A 26,531-nucleotide genomic window follows, 5' to 3' on the forward strand; every position below is an offset into this window, starting at 1 on the left:
TTTCAGTAAGTATTCAAGAGAGGCATTTTTGGGGGGGGGGGAAGCTGGATTACAAAAAAAAAAGATTAAAACATTATAAAGCAGAATAAAACAGAAATTATGAATTGGTTTAAATCCCCCCCCACTACACACACACATATATCTTTTCCCACTAAGCCTTAGCAGGATTTCAATTAAGAAAACAAATCAAAACACAAAATGTCTCTTGAAACATGATATGAGTAAGAAAAATAGAAAAGAATTTCTGATAGAATTTGAATTCTGACCTTCTTTGAGGGATGATAGCACAATTCCCTAATGAATATAATTATTGGTTTTTTAAGAAAACACTTTCAAATGCAAATGCCAACATTTTATGAGTTCTGCTTTCAGATGTGTCCCTAGAGGCTATTGTTTTTCAAAGCCGCATAGTTATAATCCAGAAACATGTGACTTTAAAAAAAATAATTCTTTTTGATCATCCTTATTTGGATTTGGATGCTGCCAGGAAAAGTAACATCCTTGGCCTCATGAATTGCTATTCATGAGGGTAGGCAGCTGACTGGGAAGCATACTTTCAGTGATGGATATTATGCTTATTAATACCTCCCTACAACACAATTTATAACTTTATTTTCTTAATGTGAACCAATCTAAGTCTTATGATTACCACAGTTTGATCACAGACTCTGGATTCAGAAAGAATGAGGTGATGAAAGTCTGGATGCTCCACTCAGTACTCTCTTTCTTTAAGCAAGTGACTCAACTTCTGTACTTTCTAGCTTTATCATCTGTAAATTAACAATAATGACAACGCTTATTTTCTAGCTTTATCATCTGTAAATTAACAATAATGACATGCTAACCTCACAGGGTTGATTTGAGGATTAAATGTAGCACCGTATCTGACAGAGTAAAAGTTAAATAATAACCAATTTTTGTTGTACTAATAAAATGCAGATACTTCTGGGTACATAACACAATAAAGATGTATAATTTATAGAAAAATATCAAATAATTTATTGAGAGAAATTTTTTTTTTTTTTTTTTTTTTTTTGAGAGATAAATTTTTGATCCTAAAAAAATGAAGTCAGGTGGGCTCAAGTTACCAGGAAGTGAAAGCAAAGTGCAAACTGATGGAAACAAACCTTAATAATATACACATCTTGATAAAAAAAAAAATCTTCAGTTGACTCCTATGTCTTACTACGTATAAAGGTCCTTAATTTTGAGAGGTTGTCTTGAGTGAGAATGCATGGATGTCAATCAGTACTTCAAGAAGTTAGTCTGCTAGCAACTGAGTGAAATCCAGGGCACCTTGAAGTCTAAGTCCCTTGAAATCATCAAGTACTGGAATTTACTAAGGAATATTCACTCATGACACAAATATCTATTGAGTATGTGAAGTGAATACCAGGCACACTGGTCATCAGAATCCAGACTACAACCGTGCAGATAGCTGCTGGTTAGAAATGAGTCAAGAGGTGGGAAGATAAATGGAGGAACAAGGACTAATACCACAAACAAGAAACAGGGATATTCGGAGTTAGAGAGAGAAACACAAGCACATTGACAGATTACAAGAAGAAACACTAAATAGCCTCAGTAACTTATATACAGAACATGGGTATAACATGGTATAAAAACTGTAGAGTCAAGATTCCAAACCAGACATGGTTGGACTTGCTGAATGTTAAAGAGTTTAGTTCCCTGGCAAAGTTCCCTATGCCCATTCTCAAAGACATGGCTTCTAACAAAAGAACTTAAGGTTAAAAAAAAAAAAAAAAAAGGTCTGGAATGCACTAGATATATGGGCCCTAGAGCTCAGAAATATGGTGCCATATTACAGATGTGAATTTGGGGATTATAATCCAGGAGTCTCAGGGTTTTTTTTTTTTTAATGCTTTATTTCAATTTCAATATTTAGAGCTCCTATACTAATTCAATATGTTTCTCAGCCCAAAGTTTTTAAGAATGCCCAGTGAATGTTTACTTACTTAACCAATTTGTCCTGGCTGTCACTTTCCTCTACAGCCAGCTCTCTGGTTTCAAACTACTGATTTGTTCCTCTGCAGTTCACCTATTTCCCCCTCAAGTCCAGCAATCCACAGGCTGGTACTGCTCCCAAGCATGAGCTCAATCTCTTCCTCCAGTTCCCCAAACTGAAGCTAGCATCAGCTAGGCTCACTATAACTGCTACAAGACCTCTCAGAACCCACAACTCAACCCCTTCCATAGAGGTCCCCTACCAGGCATTTCTCTGCATCCTCTAAGGTCTAAACCCATCTTGTAAAGCCACCTTACCATCCCCTATGGAAGTGTCTTTCAACATGTTTTCCTACCCTGAATTCAGGATCTCCAGCTACAAGGCCAAGAAAAAGGAAGTGGGCTATCAAAATTAATGTCAAGGTGTGCATTCATCTCCAGGATCAACACCTATGCTCAAAGACTATGCAGTCTAAATCCATATTTAGAAAAAGAGTGACATTTTCCCAAAAGACACAGAATCTGCAGTGATGTAGCTGTGCTCACAGTGAAGATAATTATGCACATTACTGTTCAGAGTTGTCTAGTCTCTTGCAGTCACATTGTCTCCGTCTTCTATGTGCCAGAGTTGAGACTTGACTTTATTTTTGTGTAACTTAAAGACCTATTTAAAAGATTTTTTCATAAGACAAAAGAGCAGTCTGCCTCTGAAGGTAAAATAAAGCCTCTGCAGAATAAAACAAATTATTTTTTGACTTTTCAAATGTCAGTTTTTCTCACCTCCTACTATTAAGGTTTTCAAAAACTCTTGGAGTTCCATCTCAAAATGGTCAACATGTTATCCTTGTAACTGAAGTCAAGGGAGAGGATGAAAATGCCAAGTAGAGGTGTGGAGTGAGAGGGTGGTTATGGAGGGATGTGGGAACACAGCATTTAAAGTTAGGCATGGAGCTACTAAAGAGGATGCTCAGGAAGTATAGACATAGAAGCTGGAGGCAGATCTGTAAAATATGGAGTAGCAAAAGCCGGCAGAGAGTGGGGTTACTAAATATTGTAAATCACATGCCACAGGGAGAACCACTGGATGCAGTTAGGAGATTCCTGATGCCTCTGAAGTGCAGTTTCACAAAGAGAAAAAGGCACCTGCCAGATTATGGAAGTATGAGGAACTGAAGTGAAATGGCTCTGGAAGAAAGCAATGTGGACTGTTTTTCAAGAATTTTCTAGTAGGAAAAAGCAGCAATAGAACAGTCTATTAATGGGGACATAATTTTTTTCATACTTTTTTTAGAGTGGAAACCTTCCGTTAGCCTTGAGATAGAGTTTAAAAAGAAATTTTGGTTAAAGAGAAATAATAACTATAGAAAGATTAGGTCAAGAAATTATTCCTTGTAAGTTGGTGTAGCCACTGTGGAAAACAGTATGAAGGTTCCTCAGAAAACTAAAACTAGAATTACCATATGATTCATCACTCCTGGGCATATATCCAGACAAAACTATAATTCAAAAAGGTACATGCACCCCTATGTTCATAGCAGCACTATTCACAATAGCCAAGACATGGAAACAACCTAAATGTCCATAGACAGATGAATGGATAAAGAAGATGTGGTACATATATACAATGGAATACTACTCAGCCATAAAAAAGAACAAAATAATTTGCAGCAACATGGATGCAACTAGAGATTATCATACTAAGTGAAATAAGTCAGAAAGAGAAAAATACCATATGATATCACTTATATGTGGAATCTAAAATATGACACAAATCAACCTATCTAGGAAACAGAAACAGAATCATGGACATAGAGAACAGACTGTTGGTTACCAAGGGGGAGGGGGTTGAGGGGGGGATAGAGTGGGAGGTTGGGGTTAGCAGATGTAAGCTCTTATATATAGAATGGATAAACAACAAGTTTCTACTGTACAGTACAGAGAATTATATTCAATATTCTATGATAAACCATAATGGAAAAGAATATAAAATATATATGTATAACTTAATCACTTTGCTGTACAGCAGTAATTAACACAACATTGTAAATCAACTATACTTCAATAAAAAAGAAGTTATTCTTAAGTTATCTAGGAAAACAGACAAATAGCCAAGCATAGGTGGAAAATGTGGGTGAAGATGGAGCTAACTAGAGCACAGCTAAGGGTCTTCAAATAAGCAAAACTTGCGTAGCACTGTAAAATCAAAAAGGTTAGTAAGCATTGATTTTAAACTCAGTTGCTCAGCAGGGGTAAGAGGTGACAATAATTTTTACCAAAATATAGACCATGGGCTCTAAAACTCATGGATCAATATGATGTAGAGAGTAAACCCTGGGTGGTTAATCACTACAACCGGCAAGTCATGATGGCACTGACACACGTGTACTCCTTAAACCTTTAGAGCAAGAGTAGGGAAGAAGGAAAAAAGAAAAGAGCTGGACTAATGAACACCTTTCATTAACATTTCAGTTGTAAGTGACAGGAAACCCAACCAAACCATCTTAAGCTCTCATTGCTGAAACGTTGATGGCTAATGCTGACTATAATCACAGGTCAATCAGGACAAAAATGATGTCAAGGGATCAATCTCTCTGTTTCAATTACTCTGGAATGACCTCCTGATGCTTTAAAGGTAGCAAAACAAGACAGGCAGTGTATCCAAGCGTTACATCCTCACACCTTCAAGTCCAGTGGGAATAAGGGAGGCTTTCCTTCCCAGAGGCTCTAACAAACACAACTTTTCTGTTTCATTGGCTCTAGTTAGGTCATATGCTTATCCCTCAAACTATCATGCCCAGAAGAACTGAATATGCAAGTTCATTGGTCAAGCATCTCATGAGGCAAGTAGGAGGTCAATTTTATTTAAATCACATGCCTAAGAATTGAGTGGAAGAGAGTGCTTTCCTAAACAACAACTATGTCTCCTCTAGAGTGAAAACTAAAATGTTTATGTTAGTACCGCGTGCAGTGGGACCTGGAACAGGGTCTGTGCAGGACGTTGAGCAACTCCTGTCCTAGGTTTGCTCCTACTAATGACAAGCCTATGGGCAAGAGATTTTTTTTTCTCTAGTCATTAGTTTTCTTACACAGAGATGAAGTCACCAGTCCCTTCCTGTTCTGGAATTCTGTGGTTTTATCCACAGTCCCAAAGTCCCTTGTAAAGACTTGCTTATGCCTAAACTACCCTGGCCCCCAGGAGGGTGACAGAGCCTATTGTTTATCATATGCTTAGTGGGGGAGCATTTATAAATTTGGGCTCCTGTATTTTTTAGAGTTGTTTCCATTTGGAGGAGTCCCTGAGGAAATCAATTTGAAGGGCATGTGCTAAGACATTGCTAGAGATCAGTGAATCATTAAAAAGCAAATTATGATTTTTATGAATTCCATTTTTATGGTGTGAGTTGTAGGGAGGGGTGGCTGTTCGGAGTGCTGTGTTTGTAGGCTGTTCTCACCCTGTAGACTGAGTGTGAAAACCAGGCTTAGAAAAAGTTGCAATACATTTTGGTTGATTTTCATATTTTCTGCCATCTGTGGTGTGTTACTTTCTGCAAACTTTCAAAAACAGCCTCCCTAGTGAAAGGGGAAAAAAATAACCTGACCAGATCTTTTGAGAGATAACTGACATAAAAACCTCCACATATTATGTAAGATCTTACTGTTGTGATATTTTAGATCAATAAAATATAAATGAATATGTCCTGGATTTGAAAAAGATAAAAATTTTATTATTCTTTTCTAATGATGATATTAATAACAAGATTATTTGATGGTTAATTATATCCAAGGCAACATATTATGCAATTTGCATATATGATTACAAGTAAGTCTCAAAAATTCTATGAATTAGATACATGTATTATTTTCACTATAAAGTTAAAAAATTTGAGACATAAAGAAAATAATTCACTTGCTTAGAATCATATAATCATTAAGTATCAGAGACAAGTTCAAACTGAGATGGAGCATACCCAACATCAATTGTTTTCTTCCTTGGCAATAGAACGCTTTTTTTTTTTCAATTATTCGCTCTTCTCTGCAAAGCCAAGTGATTCAGGGGAGACCAGTCATAGCACCAGGCTCAGGATGAGTGTGTCCTAATTGACCTAAACCAGTAATTGGTTTCCAGTTTCCTAACCAATGAGTTTGGATATGGACATACGTTACAATTCTGGCCGATGAGACTAATGGGGGTTCTGCAAAAGATTTCCTCTCCATAGAAAAGGAGTCCTGTATGTCTGGGGATTCTATCTGTATACCATGCTTGAAAGTGATACAAACATCTGGCTACAAGCTTAGAGCTAAACCTAACACTGAAGTTGGCAGCATAGAAAGATGGAGGAAACCTGAGTCCTTGATGATATTGTTGACCTGCTGATTTAAAAAACATAAATCCCTGCTGGAGTCTACCTACCTTTAACTTTCTTATTAAGAAAAATAATAAATTCCTCTATAATTTAAGCCACTTTGGGTTAGGTTTGATGTCACCGGCTATTGAGAGCATCCTTCTAGCCACATAGGTCTGCCTTGCTCCAAAGCCCATGTTCTTAATTTCTAATCTTTGTAGGTAGTCACATTATCCTAATAAGAAATCCTAACACAAGTGCTTGTTATCTAAGGTAGCTACTTAGAATCTATTTTCCCATAAAACAAGGTAAGAGGTTGATTGAGTTTCCAAGGCAGCTCATAAAACATACTGATCCCATGATACAGTTAAACAGCATAGGTGGTTCTTGGGCAAGTATCAGGTACTGGATGTCAGAGACTTAAGTTTTTTCTTAGTAAATAAAAGGGTGGGGTTAGGGGGTGGAGGGGGCATCCAGCATCCTTCTGCTCCAGGATCCTAGAAATGTACTGTGGTGTTCCATTTCCCCACTCAGTGTTTGTCTTGGTTTGGAGAATTTCAGGTTGGACTCAGTGTCCCTTCTCAAAATCTCTTCTATCTTCCTTTCTGACTCCTCTGGCTTAACCTAGGGCATCTTTGGATAATAATAGGAATGGAAACTCTGCTGTGACTCATCACATACTCTTCCATTATCTTGGGCCTTTCCTCCTTCCCTGGGACCTAGATTTTAAAACTCAAATCCAGGAACAGGAGTTTTTCCTTCCCCAGGTTATTCTGTGTCATACATGAGTCAATGAATGAAGCCATGGCTGACTATATGGACAAAGGGCCAGGGTAACAGGAACTTCTTTTCTAATTGTGATATCATCTTTGCACACATGAAGCAGACCTGACTAAAAATGACTTTATTCCTCACCAAACCACTGTAAATATCTTAATATTTTATAACCTCTAAGACCAGAGACTCTCTGCCTATGTTTTTATACATTTATTCACTTATTCAACAAATATTTATGAAGGACACTATATACATTGATAATTATTTTGTTATTCTGTTTGGCCTTTGTTAACTCCTTCTTGTCATTGCCCCTACTCTTTTAGCTTCATTGGTTTAGAAAGAAATATATTCCTTGTCTTCACTCACACCCATGTCCTTCAAATATACCCCAGTTCTTCTTAGTACCCCTTCTCTGCTCCCACCCCGAGAATTTGACACTTCTGTATAGCATGGTGACTATAGTTAATAATACTACAACACATTTTTAAGAGTTGCTAAGAGTAGATCTTAAAAATTGAGAAATTGACTCTTCTATTTTTCAGTTAAGTAACATACAGATCATTCTTATTCATAAAATGAGTATAAAAGATTCACTAATTAAGATACTTTTACTGAGATTCTTCTGCCAATCCCTTCCTGTATTGTTCACCAGCACTATCTCTGACAGTGAAATAATGGGCAAATGGACATAAGCAGTACTGCTAAGTCCACATTATAGAAAAGGATTAAACCTTATGTTCTTGGCAGAGCTCTTCCATTAATTGACACGTCATGAATGGATAAGAGCAGTTCTCCAAGTGTTCACAAGAATCACCTGGAGGGCTTGTTAATTCAACAGGTCTGGAGTAGAGCCCTTGAAGTTCCCGTTCTAACAAGTTCCCAGTTGCTGCTGATTCTGCCGGTCCAGGGACCACACTTATAGAGGATGTCAAAATGAGGCTACAAAAGGAGAGATGTACAGAGAATGTTAGAAACCTAATGGTTAGAATTTTAAGGTCTTATCAAAGGAGTGTGGCCCAAATATTGCCCCAAGTTGTATATGAAATGATCCTGGGAGCTGAAATGCCTCCCCGAGTCAGGAAACTTCACCACCTACTAGGAGCAAAAAGCAAGGGGCGCTGGAGATTAGCAGCGCCTCAGCAGCAACTCTTGGGCACAGAAAGAGGGAGCCCTATCCTTTAGTCCATGACGTGGGCACCTCTCCCAGATCTGGGAAACCATAGCCCTTAGGCTTCATCTCTGGGCTGCAGCCCCAACCTTTTTCTTCAGCCTGCAACTCAGTGATCCTTGGAACAACACTTACTTAGATGGAGCCTGGAATACCCTCCTCTATGTCTCATTCCCCTGATTAGAAGAGGCAAAATATCATTCCTGAAAAGTAAGGCAGGGAGAAGATGGTAGATATTGTATTGATAGTATTGTCATAAAATATAAATGTACCATTTTAACAATTTTCAGTGTACAATCCAGTGGAATTAAGTACATTATTTACAGTGTTGTACAACCATCCCACTATCCATTTCCACAAACTTTTCATTATCCCAAACAGAAACTCTGTACCCATTAAACAATAACTCCCAGTTCCTCCCTCCTCCCCTCAGCCCCTGGTAACCTCTATTCTTTCTGTCTCTATGAATTTTCCTATTCTACTCAGTAAAATTTTAAAGTAGGTAAAAAGTAGTGTTGGAGGTTCCTCCCACTGCCTCCTCACAGCCCATAGAATGTGTAAGTTGTTCTTTGGCTCCCCCAAGTCCACTTTGACCAATTTCTTCCTGTAATGTCTGAAACACTTCCATCCCCAGACACCTTCCTTTTACTGCACCTCAGAAATAGGAGATCTGCTTAGACTAATTCATATGGATGTGTAAATGGCTGGGAGTTTACTGTGTCAGACACTGTTCTAAATGCTTTCTGTGCGTTTACCCATTTCATCCTCCAACCCCACCACTAGGGATACTATTATTATCATCTCTATTTTATTGACAAAGAAACTGAGATTCAGACAGATGAAGTATTTTTTCCAAGACCACACAAGTAATAGGTGATGAAGCCAGGATTCCAACTCCTGAGGCAGTTCTCCTAACCACAGAGGATGCTTACTAATCAAAAAAAAAAAAACGATAATTAGTGGAATGTCAGGCTTTGAGCCTAAAGGAATATTTTCAAAGATATTTTCGAGCCAAAAGGACTTCCTGGTGGGAAGCCAAGAGCCATCAGAGAGGCCTAGGGCAGTTTCTGCTTCACCCGTTCCCTCCACTTTCATCTCCAAACTAACTCCCAAAATCTTGATGCTAACTCTCTGAGATCCTAACCCCTTCTCAGAGCCCTCCCCCAACATTTCTTGGACCTTCCTACCTGTCTCGGGGGACGACCCTCCTCTGCTGGATCTCTGCGTCCTCGGCTGGATACAGAAGAGGTTCAGAGCTCTCTGCAGGCATTAGCTTGGAGAAAGCCACATCTAACTTTAACACTCTCCTTTGTCAACTTCATTTTGGCCAAATTTGCCTCTTGGAATTGAGCTAAGGTCAGCATAACTGACTTATCTACCCAAATGTTCAGTCTTCAGTCGCTCAGATATAATACTCATCTTCTCATAGTTAAAAAGAAAAAGATTGATAAAACCAAAGGAAACATTGAACAAAAGCTATTAGGTAGGCAGAAAAAGAAAACTGCCCCCCCCCCCAAAAAAAACCCACAAAAAAATGTTGAAATAAATCTGTGAGCCTGCCATTTTATGTCTCTTTTGAAACAAGGCAAATAATAAATAATAAATAAATAAAAGTGCATGGGTGGTGGCCTGGAAAAATTAATTCAAATGTATTTAGTACTCAGGAAGTAGGTTACTGACAAGTTGATAAGGCTTTTCAAATGTATTACCTCTTTCCATCCTGACATTTAATTTATTGCACTTCAAAGTACTGTGGGGCTTCCCTGGTGGCGCAGTGATTGAGAGTCTGCCTGCTAATGCAGGGGTCATGGGTTCGTGCCCCAGTCCGGGAAGATCCCACATGCCGCGGAGCGGCTGGGCCCGTGAGCCATGGCTGCTGAGCCTGTGCGTCTGGAGAGACCACAGCAGTAAGAGGCCCGCGTACCGCAAAAAAAAAAAAAAAACAAAGTACTGTGAAATTCTACCATCCAGATACATTTCTCTCTGAGAAAATGATTCAACATACCAATCATGGAAAATAAATTTAAACTTCCTCCAACCAAAACTCTGGTGGACCAAACTCCTTTAAGATCAATTATTTTTAACCCTGAATTTCAAGGTAGAGATGGGATGGAGAATAATGATTACTGATATTTTTTATTGTTTCAGTGTGAAGGTAGTCTGGGCACTTAGTAAGCAAAACACACATTTGAGGTTAGGGATAGCTCAGCAGTTAAAAACTCAGACCCTGAAATCAGAGAGACTTGAGTTCAAAAAATAGCATGGCCACTTCTGGTTATATGATTTGAGCAAATCACTTAGGGTATCTGTGTGTCAATTTATTCATCACTAAAATAGGGGTACTGATAATAATTGTGTCTCCCACATAGTGAGGAAGGAATGAAGTAAAGCTTGGAAGATTAAATGAAGTAAACCTTGGCTCCTTGCCTGGTTCGTAGTAGGTAAGCATCCCGTATCCTGGGCACTGAGACCCCAGAGTTCTCTACCCAAAGGTCTCCTAGCCTGTCTCCTAAGTCTTCATGGGTCTCCTCCTTAGGTCTTTCCTCCTGAGGGGGCCCAGGACACTGTTGGTGTGTGCACCCCTCCACCCCTAAAGAGTGGCCAAGAAGCAGCTGCTTTCAAGGCTGATGGGTTGATGAAGATTGTACTGGGGCCATGGCGTCCACCTGCTCATATAGTGAGGACCTGAACAGGAAGCAGGCAGGTGCAGAGAGCCAGCCATAGTCCACTGGCCCAGCCCTGTCACACAAAGAGCTGAGAATTCGCAATTCCAATACAACTTGTCAGACTTTTATGAAACATTAAAAGGTAGAAGGATAGAACAAATATCATATTTGTTCACTTGGTATATAACTTTTAAATATTTAATGTGGTATTTCAGAGAAATGTGCTCCTACCCTGAGCCCAGCAGATATTAGAAGCAGAGTTGAATGAGTTTCTTGTTGAAGTGTGTTCCTTTATAAGAATAATAAAGCAGGAAAAAGAAAATTTCAAACTTGAGAAGCCAGTTTCCGGCAATTATGCATCCGGCAGATGAATTTTAGTACTTAATAGGTGTAAATGTGGGCACCGATTGCCTGGAAATAACTGTGTGGGTACACGAGTGTAACCATTTTCCAAGAGTCTACTGTGGACAGAAATATTCTCACTGATATTACTGTGAGTCAAAATCCCATGACCTCTCCTTCTGTGGCTGCCTCTTTCTTTATGCCCTTTTCCTACAAACTTTCTAGTTCAAAATATAAGCCCTTTGGGAGTTGTGTGATCTGATTTGAAGAGAAAATTTGGAGTATAAATAGCTCCCAAAGATCAGTACTGCGCTGATTGGATGCAGGGTCAGTTTTCACAGCTTGCCGGCCCTGCATCGACCCACAGCTTACGTTTAGGGACCCCTCACTTTCTGCTTTATTGACTCCATTGGGACTAAAAAAAAAGAGTTGCATCAAACACCAGTTGAAGCATTTTTCAGAGGTCCATAGTGTTAACATTTTACACATATATTCCTATTGTTCTTTTCTGTAGAGTGCATTTTAAGAATTCCCAAGGAAAATGTACCAATGATTTTTTTTTCATGTTGTAAGTTTCTTAAACACAAAGTCTTAATTTTTAAGAGCCCTCATGGAGTAAGCAATTCTGCTCACCCTGCCATCCAACCCTAGGATGAAGAGCAATTGAGCTGTTGGATGTTTTGGAAGCAAGATTCATTATAGTATTTGAGATCTCATTTTATCAAGCTTCTTGCACAAATTTATGTCAGAAATGAAATGAAGGCAGAATGTAGTCACATGTTTTACATGTGACATAATCTTATATAAGTATTTAGATATCTTCACATCTTAGATAAATGTATAGAAAAATTGTTTCTGATAATTCTCTAACAAAAGCCCAGGATTACTATTTGATATTATACTATAGTTTTCATTCCTGACCTATCTAGCAGGGTCAAATGAAATCTGAAGAGCTCCTTTTGGTGCTCAGAAGAAGAAACAGTATACAGGGCAGGTGCCAGGGAAAGGGAAAATAAATAAGGGAGAGAGAGGAGAAATATGTGCCATTAGGTGTGTCTGATTATTTTTTAAATTCATTTAAATTTGTTTTATCTACCTGCCTTTCAACTTTCTTCTATCCAAACTTGAAAAATTATCTTAAATAGTTTGATACAAATTATTTGTGTCTTTATTAGGAATTTCTTACCATACTCTACTTGATAGATGAGCCTAAAAGAGTTAGTTCTGATAACTGATACTTAACAGAGATACTGAGGTCCTTAGTTGAAGGCATGTAAACAGTGCATACAATTTTAAAAATGTTTCTTTCCTGGGCCATTAATTCAAAATGCTATTAGAAATGTTTAATATCTTTTCTTTTTTTACATTTTTTTATTGAAGTATAGTTGATACACAATGTTGTTTTAGTTTCAGGTGTACAGCAAAGTGATTCAGTAATACATACATATATATCTTTTTTTTTTCAGATTCTTTTCCCTTATAGGTTCTTTTATACAGCTGAGTAATATTCCATTGTATAAATATACCACATCTTTTTTATCCATTCATCTGTTGATGGACACTTAGGTTGTTTCCATGTCTTGGCTGTTGTAAACAGTGCTGTAATGAACATTGGGGTGTAGGTATCTTTTCAAATTACAGTTTTCTCCAGATATATGCCCAGGAGTGGGATTGCAAGATCATATGGTAGCTCTATTTTTAGTTTTTAAAAAAACCTCCATACTGTTCTGAATAGTGGCTGCATCAATTTACATTCCCACCAACAGTGTAGGAGGGTTCCTTTTTCTCCACACCTTCTCCAGCATTTATTATTTGCAGACTTTTTGATGGTGGCCATTCTGACCGGTGTGAGCTCATACCTCACTGTAGTTTTGATTTGCATTTCTCTAATAATTAGTAATGTTGAGCATATTTTCATGTGCCTTTTGGCCATCCGTATGCCTTCTTTGGGGAAATGTCTATTTAGATCTTCTGCCCAGTTTTTGATTGTTTTGTTTTGCTTTTTATTGAGCTGTATGTGCTGTTTGTATATCTTGGAGATTAATCCCTTGTCAGTCACATCATTTGCAAATATTTTCTCCCATTCTGTAGGTTGTCTTTTTGTTTTGTTTATGGTTTCCTTTGCCGTGCAAAACTTTTAAGTTTAATTAGATCCCATTTGTTTGTATGTGTGTGTGTTCTTATTTCCATACTCTAGGAGATGGAGACAAAAAGATATTGCTGCAATTTATGTCAAAAAGTGTTCTGCCTGTGTTTTCCTCTAGGAGTTTTATAGTATCCAGTCTTACATTTAAGTCTTTAATCCAGAAAAATGTCTAATATCTTTTCCATGTCAAATATACATTTCCCTATAATTTGCCTCAAAAATTGTAAAGAGATTGTTCGAGGGCAAATTAACCTAAAGGCAATGAAGAGATGATTAACAATAGTGAACTACTCCCAGGATGCTGCTGCTCTTATCAATCAAATAATATGGGACTCTAAAAGACTAAACTTCCTTATACCATCTCCATTCTCACTCCACTCCTCAAAGATAGTCACTTGTGATAGTTTAGTGTAAATATTTCTAGATGTTGATCCCCCCAGTCTGTGCCATGCACTGTTGCACATGCTGGTGATATAACAGTGCACAAGAACAGACCGACTCTCTGATCTTGAGGTCTTTACAGTCTAGTGGATAAATCATAAAATGAATGAACAAACTAATAAACATATGGCATGACATCAGCAGTGGTAAGCGCTAAGAAGAAGTCTATAGAAGGATAAAGACAATAAAAGTGTTTACTCTTTGAGTAGCGGGGTCCAGGAAGCCCTTTCTACCTAAATACAATGAGGAAATGATCCACACATCTTGAAAAAGAGATTCTAAGCAGAGGGAATGGCAAGTGCAAAGACCCTGAGCAGAAGAAGCAAGCTTGGCAGGTTTGAGTATACCAAGGAGGCCAGCATTGCTGAAGCAAAATGAATAAGGTGGAAATTGTTAAAAGATAAAGGTAGAGACATAGCTTGTGGTGAGCTACATAGGGCTGTATGAATTAGGCACTGACATGGTCTGACTTATACTTTAAAGGAGGCTGACACTGGCTGGAAATTCTGACAGCAGTAAATGTTGCAATCTTGAGTCTGAAAGTAGTCTGGAGGCAGGATTACTTCTTTGGGGGACCTCCGCCTTACTGCTTAAGGCCTTGAATTGATTGGATCAGGCCCACTCACATTATGGAGGATAGTCTGCTCTACTCAGTCTATTGATTTAAATGCTAATCACATCTAAAATATACCTTCACAGCAACATCTAGACTGGTGTTTGACCAGACAACTAAGCATCATAACCTAGCCATGTGAACATATAAAATTAACCATCACAGAGGTATTTTTTGTTTTTCCAAGATTTCCTTTTTTAGTTATACAATAGAATATTTCATGCTTTTCTCTTTATGTACTCTCCTCCTTTATTTCTATATTCATTAATTAATCTATATCACTCTTTTTTCCCTGAAACTATATCTTATTTCATTTTCAATAAATGACATCATGCATCATGACTAAGGGATTGCCAGACTCCTGGGTACCACATCCCTATATGAACTCTCATTTTCATATGCTAATTTTGTCATATTTGATGATCTGTCATGGATAATTTATGATTTTAGGACATATAGCCCTAAAGTCATCCACATCAGATTTGCAAAGGAGCAATTGACAACCATTACTATGTGTCTGTCATCGTACTTAGAGTAGCTAATAAAACAAGATAGCAGTAGAATTCCTGGAGCATGGTGACATCACAGGATTATAGCACAATGATTCCCATTCCATCTGTCCTGCTCTGTGGTTTTATCTGATCACTGCATGAGGAATAATAGAAATGGCATAAGCCCTGAAATTTTCAAACCATGTAGTGTAGTGACTTGCCGTAATTGGCTAAGGAATCTAATTTTAAATGGTCAAAAGTAGAAAAAAAATATTTTGCTTTGAATTACGATGTCCATGTGTTAAGTATAAATGAAAGTCATCCAAACGTAAGAGCCAAATGAGAATTAAATATGATTTAGGTTAAGTATTAATCAATATTTTTTAATATCTTTATTGGAGTATAATTGTAATGCTGTGTTAGTTTCTGCTGTACAACAAACAAAGTGAATCAGCTATACGTATTCATATATCCCCATATCCCCTCCCTCTTGCTTCTCCCTCCCACCCCTCTAGTTGGACACAAATCACCGAGCTGATCTCCCTGTGCTATGCAACAGCTTCCCACTAGCCTTCCATTTTACACTCGGTAGTATATATATGTCAATGCTACTCTCTCACTTCGTCCCAGCTTCAATATTAACTTCCAAGTATGTCTTTTTTATCTTCATATGTATAAATATAATTTTACAACTCCAGCACTTAAGTTGTATATAGTTTTTCATAAGGCATTTCATAAATGCATTCACACTTATTTAGTACTATGAAAAATAAATATTGGCAAATGACTGACATCGATATGCTTATAAACAGTAGCATATAGAGGAAGTCATATTATCTTTTGAGTCTCTTTTTGGTAGTTTTTGCTCTCTGGAGATGATGTGTGACTTGTTCTGAAGGCTGTAGCACTCGCTGTCATCTCTGGCTACCTTCCTTCCATCGGCTCATAATCCTTAGGCCTCACTTTGTGCAAAGAAATTTACTAGCGCGAAGTGAACCCAAAGATCAAAGCTAAAGTGCGCCAAAAATAGCTCTGAGTTATTAAATTGGTGCGCCAACAAGGAAAAAACCTAGTCAAGCAAAGGGCAGAGCTGACCTGTATTCTTCCTGAAGGCGAAGCTCAATTGCTCTGTAAAGCCCCTTTTGTATTTTGTGGGGAGCCTTTCACACTATCTTGCCAGTTCAGACCTTTAGGAAGTTCTGGATCACTGGAGCTGCCCACCCTTAATGCAGCTATTGTTACTGGTCAGTCCTGTCCACATCATCTACCTGGAGCTTATACTGGAGAGTGGCAGGGCAGTGCTTTCAGCTCCTGGTCACTTCCTCCTCACACAGCTGATTTCCTCAGCCAGCAGTTCTAAGCCCATCAGATCTCCACCCTCAAGACATCATTTGCTTTAACTTTTCCACCTGACACTGGCTAAATCACCTAAAATTAGCTTTCAAAATAATCCACTTGTTTTCATCTTTATTTCTCAAGTTATTATTTTCCTAAAATTTAGGGATACCCATCAAATAAAATAACACATGTGAATGAGTTCTGTAAACTCCAAGGCCTTATTCAAATAGCATGTACTTTCTGTACTGAATATACACAAGCTTATTAAATATAAGACAACTTTTATAGCTTCAACTCCCCTTTTTCTTTCCACTCCAGTTGCTTCCTTTAATAGACCTTTGTTTACGAACTCTCTTCCCTATCTTATATTAGTTTCATTTATTATTGGAATAATATATTATTATATATTAATATATTATAAATAATATAATCGATATCTCCAGACTCATATCATTGTACTTAAATGTTTGGGAATGCTCAAATGTTCAAGTCCATTTGTCTTTGCCCTCAGAAGATGACCAATTTGAGAAATTCAGAGATTTCAAAATGTTAACCCAATCATTTTTTAAGACAGTTCATATTAAAAGATGATCAGAGAGTGACTTGCAATACTTTAAATCCTATTGCCATGCTTGTTTTGTTATCAGTTTTTCTTCACTTTTTCCTAAACTTTAACCACTATAAATTTTTGTAGAAGACTGCTGGATACTGATGATGAGCTCAGTGACATTCAGTCGGATTCGGTCCCATCGGAAGTCCGGGACTGGTTGGCTTCTACCTTTACACGGAAAATGGGGATGATGAAAAAGAAATCTGAGGAAAAACCAAGATTTCGGAGCATTGTGCATGCTGTTCAAGCTGGAATTTTTGTGGAAAGGTAAGTGAAGTTGTTGGTATCTCAAGACAAAATTTAAAAGACAGCAAATATACTTACTATGTCAAAGTTATAAGAGTCCTGTATTTTATTTATTGAGCAAAACTATAATCATAAGTATAATTGGAATGAACAGATTTAGGACTTTATGGTGAATTTACCTATAACAAAAAGATCTTGTCCTGGATTTATTATTTTCATTTATTTTTAAATTGACATAAAGACTAAAAGCAAAGGCTTTTGAATGACCATTCTCCTCAGATGAACTTTTGTGAATAACTGTTTATAATACATTTATAAACACATTTATATGCTTTACACCTAATAATACATTTATATGCTTTACACCTAATTTTACCCAAATACAATGTAACACCCAATAAAATAAGTTCTATACTACACCAAAATCAAGCAGGCCTTTTCTTGGCACTAAAAAGAAGACCATTCTCTTACCATTGTGGAATAAAGCTCTCGTGTCCACTTTCCTTGAAGAACTTTTCAACCTTTCTGTCACTGAAGCATTTCTGTCACTTGCTGGCCCCTAGAAACACCAGAGTTTCTAAAGTGAAATACATGTTAATATGACCCAATTTAAATTCTTTAGCCTTTAAGAGGACAGCTTATTTTTCTGTCTGGAAACAAGATGTTTCAGAACTAAAACTACGAAAAGACTTGAAATAACATCTAATATCTGACAATGTTGAAAACTAGTTCTTAGAAATCCCTTGGATTAAAAAACAATTACATTACATTAAATTATACATAAAAAGGTTATTTTAACATTTTTGAAACAAATAAAATCGAGGAACAGAGAAATTTTTTATCAATGTATCTAAAATTAAATTTAAGGGAGACCACATCATTTTTTATCTTCAGACGTCTCTAGTCATTACCTCTAATGAACTTCAACTTCATAAACTTTCGTTTTCTTCTTCTAACAGAACAATGAGAAGCACTCTTGGGTTTCTAAAAATCTAAATGACAATGCATTGCAAGAAGTATTCGAGGTGATTTAAAGATGTATTATAACCATAAGACATGAAGCATCTAGGATCTTGGTTTATGACTATATTACCCAAAATAACAACCACTCAGTGATTATTCAAATTATTTTGACTATTTCTTGACTATATCTAGTTGGCTTTGATAAAAGAACCCTCATAATAACCATTATGAGCTTATAATCATGATGAGTTAGGTGAGATGACAACCCCCCCACCCCTAGTACATAAACTGCTCCCAGCTCTGCCAGGTGGGACCAGAAATCTGAAACAGAGAGGTAGAGAGGGCTGGAGAGAAATAATTTTTGTAATTATGTTCCTATTTTTTAAAACAACTTAGGCAAGTGTATGACATTATTGATTTTCCTTAATATAAATTCGAAAACATCTAAATCATAGTTCAGAAAGTCAGTGAGAGAATCAGAGAAAAAAGAGTGCATGTTTGCTTTAATGAAGGAATGTATATTTTGTCTTTTTTGTTTAAGAAAATATTGCAGAACTTGGCAAACTGAAAAGAAATGTAAATTATTAAAGTAAACCAACTAAATTTCCATTCCCATTAAATAGAAAAATCAAGACAAATTCTGTGAAATATATTGACACGTTAAACTTTCAGTTTTTTTATATGCTACACAAAATATCAAAACGTACTTAAGGTAACTAAATTAGCAAGCAGTCTTAAAGAAATTAATGTGCTAAAAACACATGGAAATGAAATTTTTAAATTACTTTTAAATCCCCATTAGTAAGTGTGTAAACAGAGTGAGATATGTTTATCTTGAATTTTCAAAAACAATCATCTTCAGTCTTGAAACTTAGAAAGTCTTTTTGGATCTTCTCTCAAGCAGCCCCTCCCAAGAATCAATACCTCAGCAAGTCCAGGCAATTTGCTTACCCCGGTGTACCCTGAGCCTACTCACTTTCTCAACTCCACTCCTGCAACCCCAAACTAAGCCTTTGTCACCTGCCATCAGAAATATGACAATAGCTTTCAACTCTTCCTCACTTGCCCTCTCCAAACAAGTCATTCTGTAGTGATTTTTAAAATATAAATTAGTTCCTGTCATTCTTAAGCTTAAAACCATCTGATAGTTTTTACCATTTCACTTGATATATCATTACACTTGGTATTAAAGGCAACTTCTGTATCATGGCTTTGCATGACTAGGCCCCCTTACCTTCTAGACTCATCTAATGCTACTCCACCCTTACCTGAATATATTTACTAGTGTGATTTCAACTCCATGAATATCCCTAAACTCTTGCTTCCCTTGGGACCAGTAATCCTGCTATTCCCTCTATCAGAAATGATTTTCCCCACCCTTCACTCTGGCTAGCCCTTTCTATCTTTCCAGAGGCCTTTCCTGGTTACTCTGTATACTGTTCATCACTTTCTCTATCCCAACCAGTGGTTTACCTCATAACATTTAGTGCTGTTTTTAATCATATATTATTTCTTATTTATTGTCCCTCTTTGCCACTGAATTAACCCCATGAAATTTTTCTTGTTCTTCACTGAATAGTCTCTTGCTTAGTACTGTGTCTGGCATAAGATAGTGGGTTTTTTTTTTAAGGTCTTGAATTATATTTTGTAACTGTAGTAAAAACCTTCCAAGAATAATCTACCGTATTTCCAGCTGGACTTTAACCACCTATAGGAGAACAGGAAATCCATTATTCTTTTTCAGCATCTTGTAATATAGTGACTATTTACTCAAGTGTGAGGCCACAGTATTAAGGTTTCTCCCACATTCATTTGATTCCAGAATGAGTAGTCCTAATTTTCCATCCTAATTTTCTATTTCTAAGTTTTCATCCTAATATGCTATTCCCAATTATAGGGTTAGAAAATGATAATGGGGAGGTTTCTCCTTCTCCTTGGATGAGTAATCTTCTTCCTTGTCTTTCTTTACATTCCATATAATGAGAATATACAGGGATATTCATTCCTCAACCTGCTACAAGTCTAAGAAACATCAAAGTTCTCACTGAGTCCAAAGAGCCTTGAAGAACGTCAGAATTGGAGCCAATGGTATTGATGAGAACAGTAACACTGATAATAACGGCTTTCTTGTATCAAGTACTTATAATATTATGCTAGGCCTTTATATCATTTACTCTTCATAAAAAGCATGTAATTATCCTCATTTTACAGATGACTGACATTAAATAGCTTTCCAGAGGTCACACTAGTGATTGGCTAACCTGCAATCCAAAGCATGTGTGCTCTTTGCTCCATCATACTGCCTTTTGTGCCATGAAGTCACACTGATTTAGTTACTTAATTTTTAAGGTTCCTTATTCCTGACCTTTTTATTTCCTCACCCATCATCCTTCCATTTCCCCCATATTTCCATTTTTTAGTAATGATTCAAAAAATAGATAGAAAAGACTGTTTCCTGAAAAAAAAAAAAAAAAAAGGAACTAAATATCATTACTGACAGCAATTATTTTCTGGGTCTTTTGTAGTGTGATTAAATAGTTTCCTTGTCCTGCATTATTAGAATAATTATACCTATCTCAGTGGACTAATTAACACAGGTATTTTTCTTATAAGAAATCTTCCAATTGAGATAGAGGATAAGGATAAATTTTTATGATAACTGATTGCCACACCTAAAAATTATTTAATGTCATTTAAGATAAACACAAAATGGGAACATGGAAATAAAGTAACAAGGTCTCTGTAATAAAATGGGAAGATACTTTATCAAGGAAGTCTAGTCTCTATGTAAGTAAATACAGTATTTTAATTCTGAGCTTCCAAGAAGTGAAGATTAAAAAGGAAAACATGAAGAATTACTTGGCTCTTATTATCTTGATAAAAATGATAGCTTGTACATAGAAACTGAGTAATATCTTAAGGATTTTTAATATAAGGTACATTGAATCAAAAGGTTAGTATCTCCCATAGTGGTTTTATAAAAGATGCAGAATATTTTCTTATGTTCTTATATTTCTTATATTGACCCCCAATATAAATTAAAGATATAATCATTAAATTATAGTTTTGTCCAGGCATCTTGGGAAGAGAGTTTACTGCAGTATAGTCTAGGAATGCAGCTTGCTTGTGGACTAACAATATAAAAATTAAGGGACATGATTAATAATCAGTTAAATTCTTTCTTCACGGGACTTTGTGGAGGAGCCATGTTCCTTTCAGTCCTGATTAGAAACCTATTGCTATTTCTACCCATTAGGGTATCATGTTGATTCTATTTTTGCATGAATCAATGGAGGAGTTTCTTATATTTGGTTTAAGTCATCTTGGTTGTCCATTGGAAGCTGGAAAGCTCCAACAAATTACTGATTAATAAAAAAATATTTTTGTTATTGATGCTATTATAAAAATAGAAGCACCCTGTTCTTTCTGGATAATCTTTATTAAATAATATTAAATGACAATTTAAACAAACTTAAGCAATTTTTGTCAATATGTTCTCCTCCAATATTTTTAACTTAAAAAAAAGGCTCTATAAATTCTGATGAGAGTGCATATTCCCTCCTATAATTTTTACTTTGTGGGAAAAAAAACCTATCAAGGAAACATGTCCATGACATTCAGCTTCCAGACTGAGAATTTTGGAACACAAATAGACACAAAACAAGACTACTGTGCTGTCATGCATGTGGTGGCATGCTAAAAGGTGTTGTTGCTGCCCGTGCAAAGGACAGTCTCTGTTTTTAATAAGATCACGTTTAGGGAAAGACCTCTTCACATAGAATCTAAAATCACACTGACTTTGTGGTTGTGATGCAAATGTACTATTTGCATCTGTCACATTGTAGATGCTTAATAAGCGGTGACAATAGTTATCATTGTTGCCACAAAAGGAGACTGTGACATGATACAAGGTAAACACATCAAAGGTAATTTTTTCTTTGTTCTTAAGAAATAGCTGAAAACTTTGAGTAACTGATTTTTACATATACACTTATTTTTCTTTTTCAGAATGTACAGAAAATCCTATCACATGGTTGGGTTGACATATCCAGAAGCTGTCATAGTAACATTAAAGGTAAAAAACATGTTCAATTACTTTAGTTTTTCAACTAGTCATTTTTTCTAATCTCCTTAAAAGGACTATGAGAAAATGAGAATAGGTCTTTGCTGCAGCTTACATGTTGGAATGTAAAAAATATTTTAACCATTTACAAAATGTCATGTGTTTCAAGTCATGACTCATTGTAGATTTAAATGAGGATCAATTTACCCTAACAAACTATATCAATACATACATATACACACATGTGTGTGTGATGTTTTCTTCTTCTTCATGCTCTATTTAGGTGGATCTTGAATTCAATTTTGAGATGGCACCAGCAGTTGTCAGAATACACATATTTTGTTACTATATATTATGAAAGAGTTGAATACTTTATAAATAAAAAGATATTTCAGTCAAATATGGTTAAAGGCAAAGCTTATATGGAGTAAAATTGTTTAGAATTTTAGGTCCGAGAAAATATAAAAAGTAAGATAAAATTAAGAAAGGAAACAAAAAAGAAATTCATATCTTTTGTCTCTGGCTTTCCCTGTGGCTGCCCTAGTCTGAGGCCCAACTGCAGTATTATATGTGTTAGAAATAACTAGAGCTGAAAATCTGAAGTTGTGAAAGTTTTTGACTTGCTTGTTCCCATTGCATGTGTGTGTGTGTGTGTGCACGGGCACACTATTCCTGGACTTTATTACTAAAGAGGCATGTTGTAGGCTCACCGTTCTGCATTCCTTATTTCATTCCATCACTTAATTTGGGTAGGAAATTCAACTTTGTCTCCTCTAACAGTTTTATGGTGGTTTTCCTGTATTAACCACAAATTTAAAGAATACTAGCAACAGAATATACTGGGTTATTTTATTTTTGATTCATTAAACTCCTTTCCTAGTTTAAATCTATATTGCTTTCTTTTGTTCTTTAATTTCCTTTAAAGCATCCCCTTTGCATTTGTTTTTTCTCTGCTGCATATTAGATTTTAATCTTATTCATTTAAAAAGGTAGTTTGTTTTTCTTAGAAGCTTTTTTATATTCATGTTTCTAAAGTGATAATAGAGGCAAGTATATAACTGAAATGTCACATTATCAGATATTAATTACTCCTTGGCTCTTGAGAGATTTTGATTTCCTCATTATTTCCTGAACTGTGGGCATGAAAATTACTTATTTTTATTTATTTTTCTTAGAAACCAGCTAACAGAGTATTCTGGTATGAGAGAATGTAAACATTTTTCTAAAATGTAGTGTAGGGAAATCATGAACTAACAGGTTGAAGACAATTATCACTAAGTTAAGAATGTTTTAGTAATTCTAATTTCCTGAGATACCTCCTTGTCTTGTTTGTTCTCAATCTGACAAAGTAAAAGCCAAGCATCTGCAGTAGTTTACAGATGTAAATCACCATTGTTGATTTAAAAAATCCCCCAAAATGGAGAGCTAAGCTTTTACTCAGTGGGAAACCCCTACTGGGAACTGTAAATAGCAGCCTGTAACATTCTGAACTAATTCTGTGTTAGCTTTGGAATTTGGTGAGATTTGTTGGTCTCCTTTGAGCTTTATTGATGGTAAATGCCTTCTAACAAAACTTTGAGAGATTTTTAAATTTACAAACTGATCAAGCAAGTATTTCGCGATCAAATTAGGGCCAAACGCAAGGAATTTAACAAAGGTACCCAAGGAAACCAAAAAATATTTCACTGGTGTTTTGAAATGATTAAAAACACGTTTGATGTTATTGTTGCTATTTGTGGAAAGAAATAGTTTTAAGAGATGGTTTGGATACTTTTTATCAGATTTTCAGTTTAGTTTCAGCATGTTACAGCATGTATTGTTGCCCTCTGTGAAATGTGTTAAATGAATGAAGTTCTAAACAGGGCCTGCTCAAATTCAAAATTAATGTATAGCTTTAAGGTTGTCCACTTACTGTTCAATACTAAACCTGTTGTGTGTATGCAAACACTAGACCTTCTTTACTAATAATTTATGATAATCATTAGAACTGATTCTGCTGTATTTCTGTAGATTTTTAAGTTTCAGTGATTTATTTACTGTTGCAACTCAAGCTTTACCTTAATGTACTGATGTACTTAATACCTCCTTAATGTACTGATACCACTTGCTACAAGTCCATTTTGTGGACCCCTCTGCAAGTTTTTGTCCTGGAATCACCTGAATTAAAGTCGTGAGGTGGCTGGAGTAGTTGGATATACCTGCTCATTGCCCTCTTTTCCCACAGTTAAGGGGGACTTTCCTAGGGTATCTATTTCCCTACAGGCCTGGCCACTTCCCCGGGGAATTGCCTGAAATGCCAAAATTCCTAACCTCCCCCTCAATCAAGAGACCCACTTCCTTTATCTTACAATCTGGCCCTGGTAGAAAGTAAAAATGAATCAGCCAAGGTTAGAGTGAGTAATAAGGTAGTAGTACTCTACCGAGAGAGAGAGCTCTGTCTCTCTAGGGCATCTTCATCTTAAAAAAAAAAAGACATAAAATATCAAATCTTTAACCAATTAGTAACTTTTAAACGGTAGAATTTCAAGAAACGTAGCAGGTAGGTGGGTGGGTGGGAAAGATAAATTGGAGCTATCTTCCCTCTCTCTCTCAATTACATCACCCATATAACCTGCAATTGCATCTTGAAATGAGGCCCACTCTGGGAAAATGATTTATGGCATGCATTTGGAGAGAGACTAAGAATATGGGCAGTGTTATAGAGTTATCAGGTTTACTGCATCATATTGGATAACCTTGGGATTAAGGGGAAGATCTTAAGCATAACTGACCTCACTTTTGTGGATCCACAGATACTAAGTGTCCCTGTCACATCAGACACTGGTAAAAATGAAGTTTGATGTGCTGAATTGAAATCTGACCTGCTGGATGTACAATGCCTGAGCTTTCCAAGAATTTTTTCATAGAAAGAAACAGAATCATATGATATTGCCAACTAAAATATTTACTTTTTTTCCTACAGGATGTTGATAAATGGTCTTTTGATGTATTTGCCTTGAATGAAGCAAGTGGAGAACATAGTCTGAAGTTTATGATTTATGAACTATTTACCAGATATGATCTTATCAACCGTTTCAAGGTCAGAAACATGGAACAAAAGTAAAATGCTCTTAGAATGAGTTATCTGAATAAGAATGAAAATGCAGAACAATGGGTCATTAATCAATTCATTTAAAAATGTTTCTGGATTGTCAAATCACAGAACTAAGGGGATGAGTTCACCACTTGAAATAGCCATTCTCTACAAATCACTGACATTTCTGTATATCCACTGGGGTATCATAAGGCCATGATAGACTCATTCCAACAAGATACAAACATCCCCCTGAATTATTCACAGAACACTCATGTAAAGATTGGAATCTATGTCTTAAAGAAATATGATTTTCCTAAAATGCAGAATGAACCATTATTGGCAGCTTTTTTTAAATTGAAATGAAAGGGTTTCTAATTAACTTCACTTAGAGCCATCTCAGCAACAGATTTGATTCAGATTTCTGAGCCCGTATCTATGGAATCATGTTATTTTTAGAGTTAGAATTTACTGGGAGGTCATTTATTTTAACCCCCTTGAATTACCAATAGAAAAACTAGACTTCACCAGTTGTAATTGGAAAATTTTACCCCTTTAAGAACTAGCCTTCTTATCTGACTCTGGAAGATACAAAATTTAAAGATTGCTATATGGGTAAGACTGTTATTTCATCTATCTTAATTAAACACTTGGGGGTTATAATCCTTCTCAGCATTGAAAACTGACAGGTTAATGAAGTGTTTTTTCAGAACAATCCACATTTAACTTTAAGAAACTACTGCCCACATCTGACTCACTAGTGTATCCCATCCCAAACGTCTTTGTGCTCATGTTGATTTAGTGCCACTCTTTTGGTCAAAATATAATCATAATTGTTACTTTCTGCAGATTCCTGTTTGTTGCCTAATTGCCTTTGCAGAAGCTTTAGAAGTTGGTTACAGCAAGTACAAAAATCCGTATCACAATTTGATTCATGCAGCTGATGTCACTCAAACTGTGCATTACATAATGCTTCATACAGGTATCATGGTAAGAAAGTCTTTGTAACTGAAGTTTGTTAGTTTGCAACATCAAATTCCATTCCCTTCTCACTGTCTCTTTAATACTCAAAAAAGTATTATAAGTAATAATCTTCTGGAATTTTGAGGGTTAATGAGTTATTTACAATATTCATTTTTCAAAAAATATTTTAACTCAGTGAATAAAGATCTCCAGAAGGAAATGAAAATAGACCGCAAATTTTTCAAAATTTGGACTATGTAACATTTTTCATTTGTAAATTCCTTTTCCCATAGGTATCAACCCCCAGAAAAGTGACCTAGAGA

General features: G+C 36.2%; 1 protein-coding gene across 2 annotated transcripts in view; it reads left to right on the plus strand.

Moving 5' to 3' along the window:
* PDE1A (phosphodiesterase 1A) overlaps positions 1-26,531 on the plus strand; it is a 249,836-nt gene that overhangs the window by 141,872 nt on the left and 81,433 nt on the right. For both annotated transcript variants that reach the window (XM_024766769.1, XM_024766778.1), the window contains exons 3-6: positions 16,985-17,167; positions 22,118-22,184; positions 25,135-25,251; positions 26,095-26,235. In XM_024766769.1, the coding sequence (XP_024622537.1) occupies positions 16,985-17,167; positions 22,118-22,184; positions 25,135-25,251; positions 26,095-26,235 (508 nt within the window). The remainder of the gene's footprint in view (positions 1-16,984; positions 17,168-22,117; positions 22,185-25,134; positions 25,252-26,094; positions 26,236-26,531) is intronic.

Source organism: Neophocaena asiaeorientalis, unplaced genomic scaffold, assembly GCF_003031525.2.
Source record: "Neophocaena asiaeorientalis asiaeorientalis breed wild unplaced genomic scaffold, Neophocaena_asiaeorientalis_V1.1 scaffold113, whole genome shotgun sequence".
NCBI classification, from domain to species: domain Eukaryota; kingdom Metazoa; phylum Chordata; class Mammalia; order Artiodactyla; family Phocoenidae; genus Neophocaena; species Neophocaena asiaeorientalis.